At 50.0% G+C, this 13,930-nt stretch overlaps 2 protein-coding genes across 2 annotated transcripts; both read left to right on the plus strand.

The window, feature by feature from the left end:
* Positions 1 to 5,936: 5,936 nt before the first annotated feature.
* Positions 5,937 to 10,492, plus strand: MIND_01124000 (uncharacterized protein; the record flags this gene model as incomplete). The annotated part of the gene is made up of 10 exons (XM_037367794.1): positions 5,937 to 6,200; positions 6,250 to 7,431; positions 7,476 to 7,702; positions 7,746 to 8,203; positions 8,257 to 8,369; positions 8,427 to 8,909; positions 8,959 to 9,363; positions 9,412 to 9,456; positions 9,502 to 10,085; positions 10,138 to 10,492. The coding sequence occupies exons 1-10, from the start codon at positions 6,027 to 6,029 to the stop codon at positions 10,490 to 10,492; spliced, it is 4,026 nt and encodes a 1,341-aa protein (XP_037215626.1). The 5' UTR covers positions 5,937 to 6,026.
* A 1,581-nt stretch (positions 10,493 to 12,073) lies between these two features.
* On the plus strand, positions 12,074 to 12,949 carry MIND_01124100 (uncharacterized protein; the record flags this gene model as incomplete). Its single annotated transcript, XM_037367795.1, has 7 exons — positions 12,074 to 12,089; positions 12,146 to 12,322; positions 12,374 to 12,503; positions 12,552 to 12,558; positions 12,716 to 12,782; positions 12,829 to 12,890; positions 12,947 to 12,949. 7 exons carry the CDS (start codon positions 12,074 to 12,076, stop codon positions 12,947 to 12,949), a joined length of 462 nt encoding a protein of 153 aa, XP_037215627.1.
* Between the last annotated feature and the right edge of the window lie 981 nt (positions 12,950 to 13,930).

The following is a 13,930-nucleotide window of genomic DNA, read 5'->3' on the forward strand; positions in this document are numbered from 1 at the left end:
GGTCAACAATATGTCTGCGCTGGAGAGCTTGTTGCTCTGCAGACGATGACCAACGTTCTCAACTACTTGAAGATCCAGAAGATCGACATTGCCAAGGCATTCAATCCATTGTTTTCGCCGATTAAAACTCATTTGTTGGTTCAGCTCACAGAACAGTTCACCGTTGAGAAGGTCAAGGAGATGTTGGGCGACATCGTCGAGGAATGCTTCGGTCGTGCACAAGACCAGCAAAAGGCTCAGGGCCACATCAAACTTGAGCGTGGCTTCACTACAATCCCGCTCCTCGGTATTGATATGCCGTTACACTCACGCTACCTCTGGGTCGGAGTCCTACTCTTCCGAGCTTGTATGAGCTCGATCGTTCTCTTTCTTTATCTTGCTCACATTTTTACAGACCTGTTCAAGATGATTGTTACGCGGCTTGATCCTGACATGCTCATTGGCAAATACATTCGCAATCTCATCGCCATTCCCTTTGCTGTCACCAAGGAGTGCGCGCAAATCATCTACGACCAGACCTCCTCCCCGCGTCTCGACAAAGTTCTCAAGAAATGGGGCCAAGAGAACTGGGCCAGCGCTGAGAAACACCAAAAGCTCGCTTGCATTATCCTGTTTGAGCTTTTTGCGTATCAATTTGCGTCCTCCGTCTGTGGGATTCAGACTCAAGATCGCCAATTCGAGGACGAGGCTAGGGCAGCTGCTGAGTCTGAAACTCCCGAAGCCGCTGCTGTTACTTCAGTTGCTGCTACTGCTGGTGCGCCTCGGGCGGTCGCTCTTGCGGCTCCTTCTGGGCCAGTCGCAACTATCGACAATTTCCCTGTCAAAGTCATTCATGTTTTTACTGCAATCGTCGCGCAAAAGTTGAAGAAGAAAATCAACGAGACTCTCTCTCCAAGTCCATCAAGGACCTCGTCGGTTCCAAGTCCACTCTTCAGAATGAGATTTTCAGTGATCTCCAACTCAAGTTTACCTCCGCTCCCGAGAAGGGCGAGGAACCTCTGCTTGAAGATTTGGCAAGCGCGCTTTCTTATGGCCACAGTGGTACGTTGAAGGTCTGCTTTTCGCCACCCAGTTCACTCAAATTGCGTTCGCAGCTCAGCACATCGAGCTGTATATGCGCTACCTCAACCGGAACTCCCGGGCCGGCGAAACTGCTCTCGTCAACGAGAAGGCCAACGGTCTTGCGCTACAGACCAAGCCCGACAACGTCGCCAAGGAGCACGGAGACGTCTATATCGAGGGTATTCAACTCATGTTTGACCCCATCAAGGTTCGCCGATTCGACTTGAATTGGGCTCGTCAAGATGCCCTTCTCATGTTCTATGACATTATCTTCGGTCGTTTGACGACTGTCGACTGTGATATTACTGCTCGTTGCATCGCGTTGATGAACCGTGCCGATGCTGAAGTTTTGGCCTATATGCAGTACAACATCGGCCAAATGGACCCAACAAAGGGCGAGACGTACGCATTGGCCAAGAAACCCGGTCAGCAACTGATTGACAATGTCCGGGAGGTCATCGGAGAAGACCCGTTTTACATGGTTTGTTGTTCAAACGGGTTAATCTTTTTGTCTGACGTTTATCAACAACTTTAGTACGATTGCCTTGACCAAGCGCCACTGCTCGAGCCCCGTCGACTTGCCGTGTATCTATCCAAGGTACGAAGGGTAACTGATTCCTCTTCTCTTTTCTCACTTTCTCAGCAGAAAGACTCGCGATGGGACCCGTTTATCGCTCTGTCCAAGAACGGCAGACTCTTCAAGAATGCAATGACCACAGCAGCGGTCTTTGGATCGACCAAGATTGCCGAGCAACCAATGTCGACATTGCAATGCTTCACGCAGCCTGAAAAAGAAGTGAACGGTCGAAGAAGGAAGTGCAGAAGGAGCAAGAGGATTATGACCACAAAGCGGCTAATTGGTGGGCTTGTTACTCTTCCCAGACGAATGGGATAATGCCTCAAATGACCGGGTTTTACTGAAGGACTGTATACTCTCTAGCGTAATTATCATCACCATGATACTTTTATTTTCGCAGTATTGCTTGGGATGTCTACTCTGGGTTTGAGAACGATAGGAACCCAATTACTCAGGCTTCTCACGTTCCAACCTGCTCCTCCTTCCCCACTACCATCTAGGCTGCAAGGCATCTGCACAGTTGCACTCGCTGAATGTCACGCTTATGTAACATGACTTGCTTGACACTGAACACGTTCGCCGCTGCCTCGGACAGCAACAACGACGACAACGCAGACGACGAAGACGACGAAGCTGCAAATCAGAAGTCCGAACGCCCCTCGATGAAGTGCATGTGTAGCGATACCGGTAAAGCCTCTTCAATCACCTACTCTGAATCCAGCTCACATCTGAAAATAGACAACCTCTTGCCACACAAACTCAACACTCTGGTGTCCGACAGAAATGGCGGCTACCACCACGGAGACGCATCCTGGGCCTTTTATATCCGGAGGCGCTCCAAAATACGCGTTATGCAAGCCTGACTTTACCTTGTGGCCGAGGAAGCAGCCCCAGTGAAAGCAGACAATATGCATGCCTTCTCACTACGGAGCCTGCTCGCTTTCATTCTGAAGCATGGGTGGGAGCTGGATGGCGACAATGTGAGACTGGAGTCTTCCCAAGTACGTGTCTTTAGTTTCACACTTGAACAACTTGAATTTATATCAATCGTCGCAGCGTGCATCCTCTGCTCAACATGCGCATCCGTCAATCCATACGCCTACGCGCTCGGAATAGCAAATTAGAATCTGCTGTAGTAGGTGGTCAAGCAGCGACGGTTGATGCTGGGCTGGTATCAAGGCCATCTTTTCCAGAAGGTTGGACTGGTGCAATAGGTGCTTTTTCCATTGTTTCCGTCGAGGTGCGAGACTTATTAAGATACACCCTCAGATTCTCATGCATCATCAAGATTTCGCTGGCGTCGAACGTGTGGCACCGCCCATAGCTTCATCCCGAGGTCCGCACTTTTATTTCATTTTCGCTTGTATCCTACTGACACTGGACAGATACGCGCGAAGTCGAACAAATTTTCTGGGAGAGTAACTGCCACAACTCAGAGAAGGTCAAGAATTCTCCTGAAGAGGCAAAACTCTCCAATCAGCTCCCTCTCATCACCATCTGCAATCGATTTGACGTTGAGCATGACTGTGTTCTGCATTGTGGTGCAATGAGGCCCTTGTCAACAGCCTAATTACACCGTCGACGAGCTTGCGAACGAACGAGCAGCAAAACCATTCATTCTTCCTTGCCTCGAGGCCCGTGTTCAAGCTGGTAGCCGGGACACTGCCGTTTTCAATGCCATCGCACAAATCGATATCTACAGCGACCACAATGCTGGAGTATTCCTCAAGCGCAACAATGTGTATGTCGCATTTGACAATCACTGATTTACTCGGGGCGGCTGACACACACGCAGCTCTACGATTCCACGGTGGTTGGCAGGTTCTGCGAGAAACGCGACCCGTTCTTCGCCTTGATTGTCCACGTCAAAGGCTTCTGTGGACGAGGGGTACATTGGGGCGATTTACACACGAGAATCCAAGGCTGAAGCAAACGAGAGACTTCATAAAGCGGTGTCAGTCTAATTTGTGGGCTCAAATTCTCTCCGATGATAATAGTCATTGTCCTCAGCTCATTCACCGGTCAGATTTCTCCCAAGTCATTATCTGCGGTGGTTGACGACTCACTAAGATTGTTGTGTGGTTCGCGACCCCGACAATGCATCGAACATCTTTCGCGGAGTCGGGTGGATGTCTCATTGCGCAATTTAATTGGCTTCATCAGGTTGAAGAGCGTTTTGTGGTGCCAACGGTGGTGGACAGAAGCATTCTCTTCTTCAATCGGAAGACCCTCTTCCCTTCATCGCGTCCTTCTTGAAGAAATCTCCCATTGCCACCAAGCGGCTCCTTGCCTCAGAAGACACCGCTTACTTTCTTGCCATCTCGCAACGTCTGGGTCAAAAGCCTGCCCCCTTTTCCTGTTCTCGATGCCATTTTCGAAGTCTGGTTCAAGAAGGTCAGTTTGACTTTACCCATTTTTCCTAATATGACTGATCTTTTTCTTTCGTAGGATCGAGGTCGTCTCCAAGACCAGCATGTTTGCATCCCTCGAGGTCTCATAGCCGTTAAACACTCGAATACCAAGGGCACAATATCCATGCTGAACTCATTCAACGTCTTCTTACCTTCAAGTACAACGGCGACGAAAAAAGTCGCCACTATCGACTACCTCGCTGCCCATCCCATTCCTCCTCCCGTTGTCACTTGCATTAAACGCACCCAAGAGAAGAACGAGGTCACTTTCGAGTTCGTCGACCGCTTGCCTGTTACCTCGGTTTGGCTCAGAACCTTGGGCGGTCAAGAGCTGAGCTGGTTGCGTGCTTTGACCACTTCAACGACCATCGTTCAAGGCACTTCTTACATCGACAACCCCATCAAGCGACTTCTTGCGCCACGAACAGGCCAGAAGATGGTTGTCGGCTATGAGAATGGCGCCCCCGTTTCGGTCTCCCTCTATGGTAGTGCTCGTTCTTACGGCGAGCATAAGGAGTTGTTTGAGGCCGTTGAAATCAAGTACTCCCCGACAACGAAACTCATCGACATTACCATTTTCGAAGACCGTCGCGATGTCTCCGTTCCGCTCTCTCTCCAATTCGAGTACAAGCCGTTGCAGGGCTTCGCGCCCATTCACGAAATCGCGACTGATCGCAACACGCGCATCAAGTAGTTCTACTGGAAGTTGTGGTATGGAGACGATGCTGTCCTTCCTCAAATCGACATCCACGAGACTTCCCATGGACCCGAGGTCACCATCAAGAGTGCTGCTGTTGAGCAGTTCTGTGCCATTGTGGGCGACCAGTGCGAGTCTTTCTCAACCATTCGCAACGAGGAGGTTACCGCGCCAATGGATTTCGCGATTGTGACTGGATGGCAGGTTTGTTTGCTCATTTTTAGTTTCATTTTTCAGAGTTACTAACGCATTTCAAAGGCTATCATGAAGTCAATTTCCCCCGCCTTCATCGACGGCGACTTGCTCCGTCTGGTCCATTTGTCTAACGGCTTCCGCATGCTCGACGGCGAGAAACCCTTCGCATTAGAGATGTTGATGAACCGTGCCGATGCTGAAGTTTTGGCCTATATGCAGTACAACATCGGCCAAATGGACCCAACAAAGGGCGAGACGTACGCATTGGCCAAGAAACCCGGTCAGCAACTGATTGACAATGTCCGGGAGGTCATCGGAGAAGACCCGTTTTACATGGTTTGTTGTTCAAACGGGTTAATCTTTTTGTCTGACGTTTATCAACAACTTTAGTACGATTGCCTTGACCAAGCGCCACTGCTCGAGCCCCGTCGACTTGCCGTGTATCTATCCAAGGTACGAAGGGTAACTGATTCCTCTTCTCTTTTCTCACTTTCTCAGCAGAAAGACTCGCGATGGGACCCGTTTATCGCTCTGTCCAAGAACGGCAGACTCTTCAAGAATGCAATGACCACAGCAGCGGTCTTTGGATCGACCAAGATTGCCGAGCAACCAATGTCGACATTGCAATGCTTCACGCAGCCTGAAAAAGAAGTGAACGGTCGAAGAAGGAAGTGCAGAAGGAGCAAGAGGATTATGACCACAAAGCGGCTCATTGGTGGGCTTGTTACTCTTCCCAGACGAATGGGATAATGCCTCAAATGACCGGGTTTTACTGAAGGACTGTATACTCTCTAGCGTAATTATCATCATGATACTTTTATTTTTGCACCGACCCCTCGACATTTGTTTCTCTTCTATAAAAGCTTCCGGCATAACTTAAACGATGTCCTATCTCACCTATCATCTTCTGTTTCGCTGTGCTTCCCTGGCATTTTGAATCTGCGTTACTTACACCAAATCCCCGTCTGCTGACTAATCACTTCTTCTTCTTCCTTTTGAACGGTCAACTGTGACCACAGGCAGGCCATCGCCTGTTGGGCTGGGTCCTCTACATCTACAATACCTCCACCCTCCTTACTTTTTAATGCCCAAGAGCAAGATTCAATGCCCATTATGCGGCAAAATTTTGAAGAACCGCGAAGATGCCCAAACTGTTCACGATCGAACCTGCTCTCGATTCAAGCGGCTCCACCAGGAGTCCGTTCAGTACATCCAACAACACTTGGCAAACCAATCTCAGCTGCCTGCGGAAACCCCAGTAATTATTCTGTTTTTTTTATGCTGCCACGCAGTCCTGACACCAATAGATGGAGATCGACCATCCTCCGCCACCAGCGCTACCACCACCACCCTCCCCTCCAGCCACTCGACCGAGTGGGCTTCCCAACCGGCGCACTCGAGTACCTTCTAAATTCAACGACGCAGCACCACCACGACCTCCACGGCTTCGACGACGCGACGTTCAGAATCAAATATCCCAGCCTCCCCTCGCATCTCCGCCAAGTGCGCCATCTCCCGCGCCATTTGACGCTGCCCCTTCGCCTCCACCACCTCCAAAAGATTGGGTACAAACTCTCCCCAACGCGTTTGGTCTCTACAAGATTTATCCTCGTCGCCCAACTCACGATCCTGACGAGTCTGTGGGCCTCTCTGACCTGTATCGGGTGCCCAAACCTGGTGATCCGGCTCTCAAAACCCTTCCGCTTCCACCGGAGCCATGGTACTACCCCTTTCCCAACGAGTCGGTCGCGCATATGATCAAATACCATGTCGAAGAAGAGCATCCGCAGTCTATTGCTGGATTCGATCGGTTAGTTACGAACTTCCTGCATCCAAACGAGGAGGCACAGTCAGACGGAATATCTTTGCATGAATTGCCAACGCCATTTTCTACCCAAAAGTTCTTAGACCAGCTCGACAAGAACGGTATCACACCACTTGGTATCACAGATAAGTGGAAGAATGCTTCTGTTACAATCAGACTCCCTTGTGTGGGTGTCAATCAATCCGAAACTGCGGCGCCTTGTTTTACTGTCAACGACATCCTCCACCGTCCTCTGCTTGACCCCATCAAAGAGGTTTTGCAAGGGCCTCTTTTCCAACGGTTCCACACCACTCCATTCTCTCTGCGAGCTATTCCTGAATCCGACTTGCTGTCACCCGTTGTGGCCGATGACGCGCCAACCCTGAACGAGTATGGGCTACCTCCTCTCCTCCCTGACCACGAAGAAATCTTCAGTGAGATTTATACTTCCCCCGCAATGCTCGAAGCCTATCACGCCATTCCCCAACCCCCGGCTCCTCAAACTCCCGATGATGCTGTGGAGAGTATCGTCGTTGCACTAATGATGTGGTCTGATGCCACCCATCTGGCGCAATTCGGTACTGCGTCCCTGTGGCCAGGCTATACTTTCTTTGGAAATCACCCCAAAGAATTTCGTGGCAAACCGACATCCAATGCTGGGTTCCATCAAGTTTATTTTGCATCGGTGAGGCAGCTGATCCTCGTATGAACGTCTCTGAATTATATCAGCTTCCAGATTCTGTCCGTGACTCATATCGTCAGCAATATGGTTGTGATATGCCCGACGAGGTATATACTCACCTGAAGCGCGAACTTATCCACGCGATTTGGGAGCTATTACTGTCCGACGAATTTATGGACGCTTACGATAACGGCATTAAAATCAAGTGTTGGGATGGGCTTGTTCGCTTGGTATTTCCGCGTTTCCTCATATATGGCGCAGACTATCCAGAAAAGTGGGTTCGGTCTATCTAAGTAGTTTTTACTGATCTGTCACAGAGTTCTCCTTGCAACGATTCGAAGCTTCGGCGGTTGCCCTTGTCCCCGGTGTTTTATACAGAAGGGGCAGATCATGGAGACGGGCACCGTCAATGACATGAAGCGTCGGAGTAACATTCGAGTGGATGATCATCCACGACGGTCAACCATCGAGTCCGCCCGGGCGGCCATCTTTGGCAACGGAAATGCAGTTGCTGGTTCCGCCATCGACAAAATGCTCAAGGCACAATCTTGGGCGCCTACCCGAGCGAGTATTTACCACACGCATATCATTCGCTTTGCTCATTTGCCTAGAATGCTTTCTCAAAACTGGATACGATCAAGACGCCGTTCAATTTGTTCACAATGTTCGTACCCGACCTCTTGCATGAAGTCGAATTGGGGGTCGCCAAAGCCATTGTCATCCATATTATTCGAATGTTACACGCCTTCAAGAACATCGATGAATTTGACCAACGGTAAAAAATTTCAATCCAATCAGGGCGTGGAAGAACTAGTGGTGCTGACGGAGATGCTAGATTCCGGCAGGTTCCCACCTTCGGGCGTAGTACCATCCGTTCTTTCTGCAAGAACGTGTCCGAGTTGAAGTACGCTGCCGCCAGAAACTACGAAGACATCATACAGGTCGGCCATGCTTCCTACTTGACAACTGACTGGTACTGACTCATGAGCATTCTACAGTGTATTCTCCCGGTTCTCGAAGGATTATTTCCTAAACATCAAGCACTGATCGACAAACTTGCTTTCGAATTAGCAATCTGGCACGGATATGCCAAGCTCCGGATGCATACTACGTCTACTATCCAACTCTTTCGCCTGGCGACCAAAGATCTTTGCACTACCATTCGTCGTTTTGCTCGTGAAACTGTGAATGTCAAAACCTACGAGCTTCCCAGAGAAACAAGGCGACGAATGAACCGACCATCCAAGGCCTCTCCACCAAACTTATCCGTTCCAGCCCCGGACAATCTACCGATACCTTCTGCCTCATCGCAGTCTGCTACCCAGGCTGTGGCAACACCTCCGACCTCGAAGAAGAAGAAGACGCCCGCTCAGAAGCTGGAAAAGCCATTCAACTTAATCACATACAAGCTTCACTCAATCCCCGATTACCCCGATGCTATTGTGCGGTTTGGAACGACTGATTCTACTTCCACCCAAAATGTAAGAAGCATTTACTGGGACTTGGCGTGAGCTTATCTGAAATTTTTAGGGAGAAGTTGCACACCGTCTCGTGAAGTATCTCTACCAACGAACCAACAAACGAGAACATGTAAGGCAGATTGCGAAGCATGAACAACGTCGACGATTAATGAGGGCCATGTGGGAACGAAGGAGGCGGTACAAGGAAGCAGAGAAAGGACATGTCAATCCATCCTCGGCCTCGAATATTTCCACTTACGCCAACTCCACGATTTCGCACAAGCCAATCAAAAACCGACGTGAACGCTTGCGCACTGTGCTCTGTCCCAAAGCTACGTATAGTCATTATACATACGTGCCTCCCGAACAACATCATTACATCTCGGATTCCACCCGAACATCGATTCGTCTCTCAGACCTTGTCGACACGGACTTGCACTCAGACACTGACACGGATGGTGGAGATGGTCCAATGGTGATCTATTTCTCGATCCTACCGTTCATTAACTGATGCTGTGTACAGGCTATTGACCGACCCGATCCTGTAATCCCTGACCCTGCACTACATGTAAGGTCTTTATCTCGGTTTTCTTCCTTCACTCATTTGTGCTAGAATTTCACACGCAAGTTAAAGTCTCACCTACGACAAAGGCTCCTAGGTTCGGAGTACGATGGTGACGACACATGTTTCACTGATGAAGAGCTCATAAATGTGGTACTCGAGAAGGACACCCTCTATAGTCACGCCACTCTGCGAGTAAACTTCACCACTTACGATCTCCGAAGAGACCAAGACGTCATCAACCCCCGGTCCCGGAAATTCTGTATCGTTGCGGGTCAAGACCCACAGAACCGCCATGAACTCTGGTATGGCGAAGTCCTTGGGATTTTCCATACCCGTGTGCTTCTGGCCGACCAGCCGAACAAAGCTCGACGTATGGAGTTCCTTTGGATGCGGTGGCTGCAGCGCGATGTGACCTACCGATGTGGTCTGAAGGCTAAGCGCCTGCCTCGCGTACATTATATGCCTCATGACGTCCCGGATACATTTGGCTTCTTGGACCCCAGCGATATTATTCGCGGCTGCCATCTTATCCCAGCATTCGCTCACGGCCGCACTACACAATATCTTCCTAAATCTATGGCTCGACAGGCATCTGAACAAGACCAAGACTGGAAATATTTTTACGTCAATATGTAAGTAAGTTTTGTCAAGTAGTACACTTGTGTTTGACCAAGTTCATTCTAGGGTCGTCGATCGAGATATGATGATGCGGTATCACGACCGCGTCATTGGTCACCGCAAAACTCGAGCTCCAATAAGCAATCCCACAACAGAACAGGAGCAGATAACTGAAGAAGTTGTCGATGATGTGGTGGCTGATATGGTCGATGATGTGGTGGCTGATATGGCGGAGGAGGTCAATGTGGCGGCTGTTGTGGCGGAAGAAGATGAAGGAGAAGAAGGAGAGCCAGATGACTGGGTTGCAGAGGGTGCCGATTTTGATACAGATAGCGAGCATGAAGAAGATGAGGGTGGCGAAGACGAAGATTCACTCAGCCATGCTACCATTGTAAGCAGATTAGGTTATGATTCAGAATAATTGCAATGTGGTTTTATCGCGCCACGCACAAGAAATCGTTGGGTTTAATGATGAAGAATTGCCATTTCACTTTGTCAATGCCGCCTCCCACTTATCAGTGATACTTAGTGAGAAAAGGTCATCGGTCAGGTATAATACTATTGCGAGGGAGTAATAAGGATTTTCTATACGGGCAAAGGTTTTGGCTCCCTCATAAACCGCTTGTGGTCTGGTGGTAAACTAAACTGGACCTTGCCCGGTCTTGCCAGGGGCTTGTAGCGGGTTTGCTGGCATTTGTTGGCATCAAAACCTGATACATCAAACCGACACTTTTTGTGATGGCCCGCGGAATTGTTGTTGTTCCAACTTCCGCAGACTCTCCCTGCTGTCGATGAACAACGCGCAGTTGGTAGCTGCATTGCAAAAGCTCGTAGAGCTGTTTTCCATCTCGACTGAGAGAGCCGCTATCACTCACAGCTGTCGAAGCTGGGCAATAGAGAGCCCGGTCACCCACAGGTGGCAATTGTGCAAAATCACCGACCAACGTGAGATTCATGCCGCCGAAGGGAAGATCCGTGTGTTCAGGCCGAATCTGGCGGAGCCGCGCATCTATCTGAGCAAGGGAACGGAGGCCAAGCATTGATTTCTCATCGATAATAATGTAATGCACACCCATAAACTGGTTTTGGAGTGTGGCAAGTCGAGTCCCAGAGAGAGGCACAAATCCAGTGTTGACAGGGAGACCAAGGGCAGAATGACAAGTTGAGCCGCGTATGTTGAAAGCTGCAACACCGGACGGCGCTAAGACACGGATGGGGTTTGGTAACCCGCGTTCTCTTGCCATTGCACGAAGTTGCTGGCAAATTGCGTGAATGAGATAGGTCTTCCCGCAACCGGCAGTGCCGTCAATGTTCATGAGAAGGGGAGGAATGTTTTCCCCATCCAGAATTCGACTGTAGTTGTTGACATAGCGGTCGAAGATAGTGCGCTGTTCGACAGCAAGTGTTCACCGCAGGCGGTTCAGCATCAAGATCAAGAGCGCCAGCAGTACGCCGACATTCGTCAAGATATCCCGGCATACGGTCAACGTCATTCCATTGCAGTCTTCCAGCATTCACATCCCAGGCTGCATCAATGGGACGTGTGCCCAAATCGCTAGCATCAAAGGAGGGAAGTGCCGCGCCGGGGAAATCACGTGCGAACATCTGCCAATCTGCCTCGGTCATCTCGTCCAGGTCTGCATTCACTTCTTCATCATCGTCTTCATCCTCATCGCGCCGCCGGTTCTCTTGCTCCCAGCAACGGAGACTATCCTTAGGGTGCTCGTGTAAGCCCATGCGACACTCGGCAAACAATTCCGCCCAAGACTTTTCACCATCCGCCGTTTGTCGAAGTGCCTCAAGCTGGCGGAATGGATGGTGCAGGAGGACCTTTGTACGGCAGTATTCGTCGTAGCTCTCACCATCTGGGTCAGGGGAGAAGCGGGGGAATGTCCGGACAACAACCTCAGGATTGCGGCGCTTTGCCCATCGCTTATTGCGCCAAGAATACTTCTCGAAGACCTCATGTACGGAGAGCTCGTTCATCTCATCGGGTCGATCCATGTATCTACGCAATGGTAAGCATTCATTCTATCTTGGTTTCTCGAGTGGCTGAGGGCTCTTACCTTTGTAGCCACGAATCAGCAGTTAGACATCTGCCTCCACCTGCATTCTCATCTGTCTCGTCTCCCTCCTCATCATCCGCATCGTCCTCGGAATCAGTCTGAAGGCGTCGCAAGCTACCTTCTTTATCGAGAGAAACAGTCTGGAAAGCGACGGATGTCCGAACCAGTGGGATTCCAAGCAACAGGTGAGCTGTTTCTTGGGCCGAATATGTTCGTTCACCAAGCATCTTGTTCAGGAGCTTTTGGCATGCGGATTTCGCCGTCCCATTCCCGCCCATGCTCCCGACAACATCCTTCAACAGGTCGGGGAAGCCAGGAGCTTGCTGTTCTGCCTTTGTGGCATACTTCGCAATGTAACTGGCGACTGTGAGCATTTAAGAAAAACATTTCTAGCATTCACTTACTTCAAAGCAGCATCCGAGTTCATGACAGGCTTGATGTCAATGTTGGCCCGCCATGCGAGCATCATGCCCATGTTGTAGTTGTTCAGCAACGGGTCATTCCTGCGTGGCTCAAACCGGATGCGCCGCTTGCTGTCAAGCCCAATTGTCGCTGTCGTACTGCACGACATTGGGTAGTCGAAACGACAAACGAGCCGCGGCTCCTGCTGGCCAGGAACCTTCCGTTTGACTTGGCAATACCCTGGTAAGCACTTTGTATGTCGCTCCACCCAGTTTAATAACTCCGACAGCTCAGCCTTTGTGTTCTGGGCAGTATTTCGATCAACTGAGCACGGATGTTGACCAACAAGAGGTGAATTCTCGTCCTCTCGGGGAAACGGGTTGAACGCGGTGACAATCTTGTCCCAGTAGTTGCGAAATGCGGTCATCTTGCCATGCTCGTTGTCCGGAATCGGGGCGCTGTTCTTCAACAGATCCCAGTTCATCGTTCGCCCCCAGCAAGATTAATCCCGACCCAAAACACTGCAGTAATCCCAGCGCAGATGGCGGCAGGGATGATACGTCGATGACCGTTAGGATTAATCACGGTCGGCGATTAATCCTGGTGAAATAAGTCAACCCGAGCAATGTGTTCCAACAGAATTACTCGTGGGATTATTTCGCGGGATTATGCTCTGGATTATGCTCCGGATTACAGTGCACCAAGGCACTTCTCTTACACCGGCCGGCAAGGCCGGGGAAATTTTATGACATTTTATGACATTTTTTTTTGGATCCGGCTCCTCGAAAAACATCGATTTATGCCTTTAAGTCGGATTTTCCCACGGTGTTTCACTTTTTCGGCCCTTCTTGCAGGAATTTTGATGGTATTTCTCCCTCCGGCGACCAAGATTAGACCCAAACAAGCCTAAAACACCCATCTCTGGTGACAATCATGCTGCTGATGGCCATCCGACAGTCGGCAAGCCTAAGAGAGTACACTATGTGACATGGCCTGCCAACGGCAAAATGGAGTTTTTTTCCATTTTTTGACCAGTCAAGAGGTAGATCTTGAGCCAAAAACACGTTTCCGCGGGTCATCGGGCATCACGGCATCAATCTGGGCCCTAGAAGGCCCATTTTCGCACGATGTTTCACTTTTCTGACACTCTGAAAATTGAAATCTTGTCCGATTCCTTAGAAATTTTATCAGTCGGTAGCTCTTGCCGAGATCTATCGATTTATGCACTTTTCGGACCTTTGACAAGTCCTGGGAAAATGTCGTTTCGGCTGCCTTCGGAGGTGTCACATCACCTATATCCGGCATTCGAGAAGTGCCCGTGGGCACTGTATGGTCGGGATTGTGGCGAAGATTATGACAGGGATGTTGGTGCGGCTTATGGTCGACGCAAA

Source organism: Mycena indigotica (assembly GCF_014461135.1).
Source record: "Mycena indigotica strain 171206Taipei chromosome Unknown Mind.scaff0010, whole genome shotgun sequence".
In the NCBI taxonomy this organism is placed as follows: Eukaryota; Fungi; Basidiomycota; class Agaricomycetes; order Agaricales; family Mycenaceae; genus Mycena; species Mycena indigotica.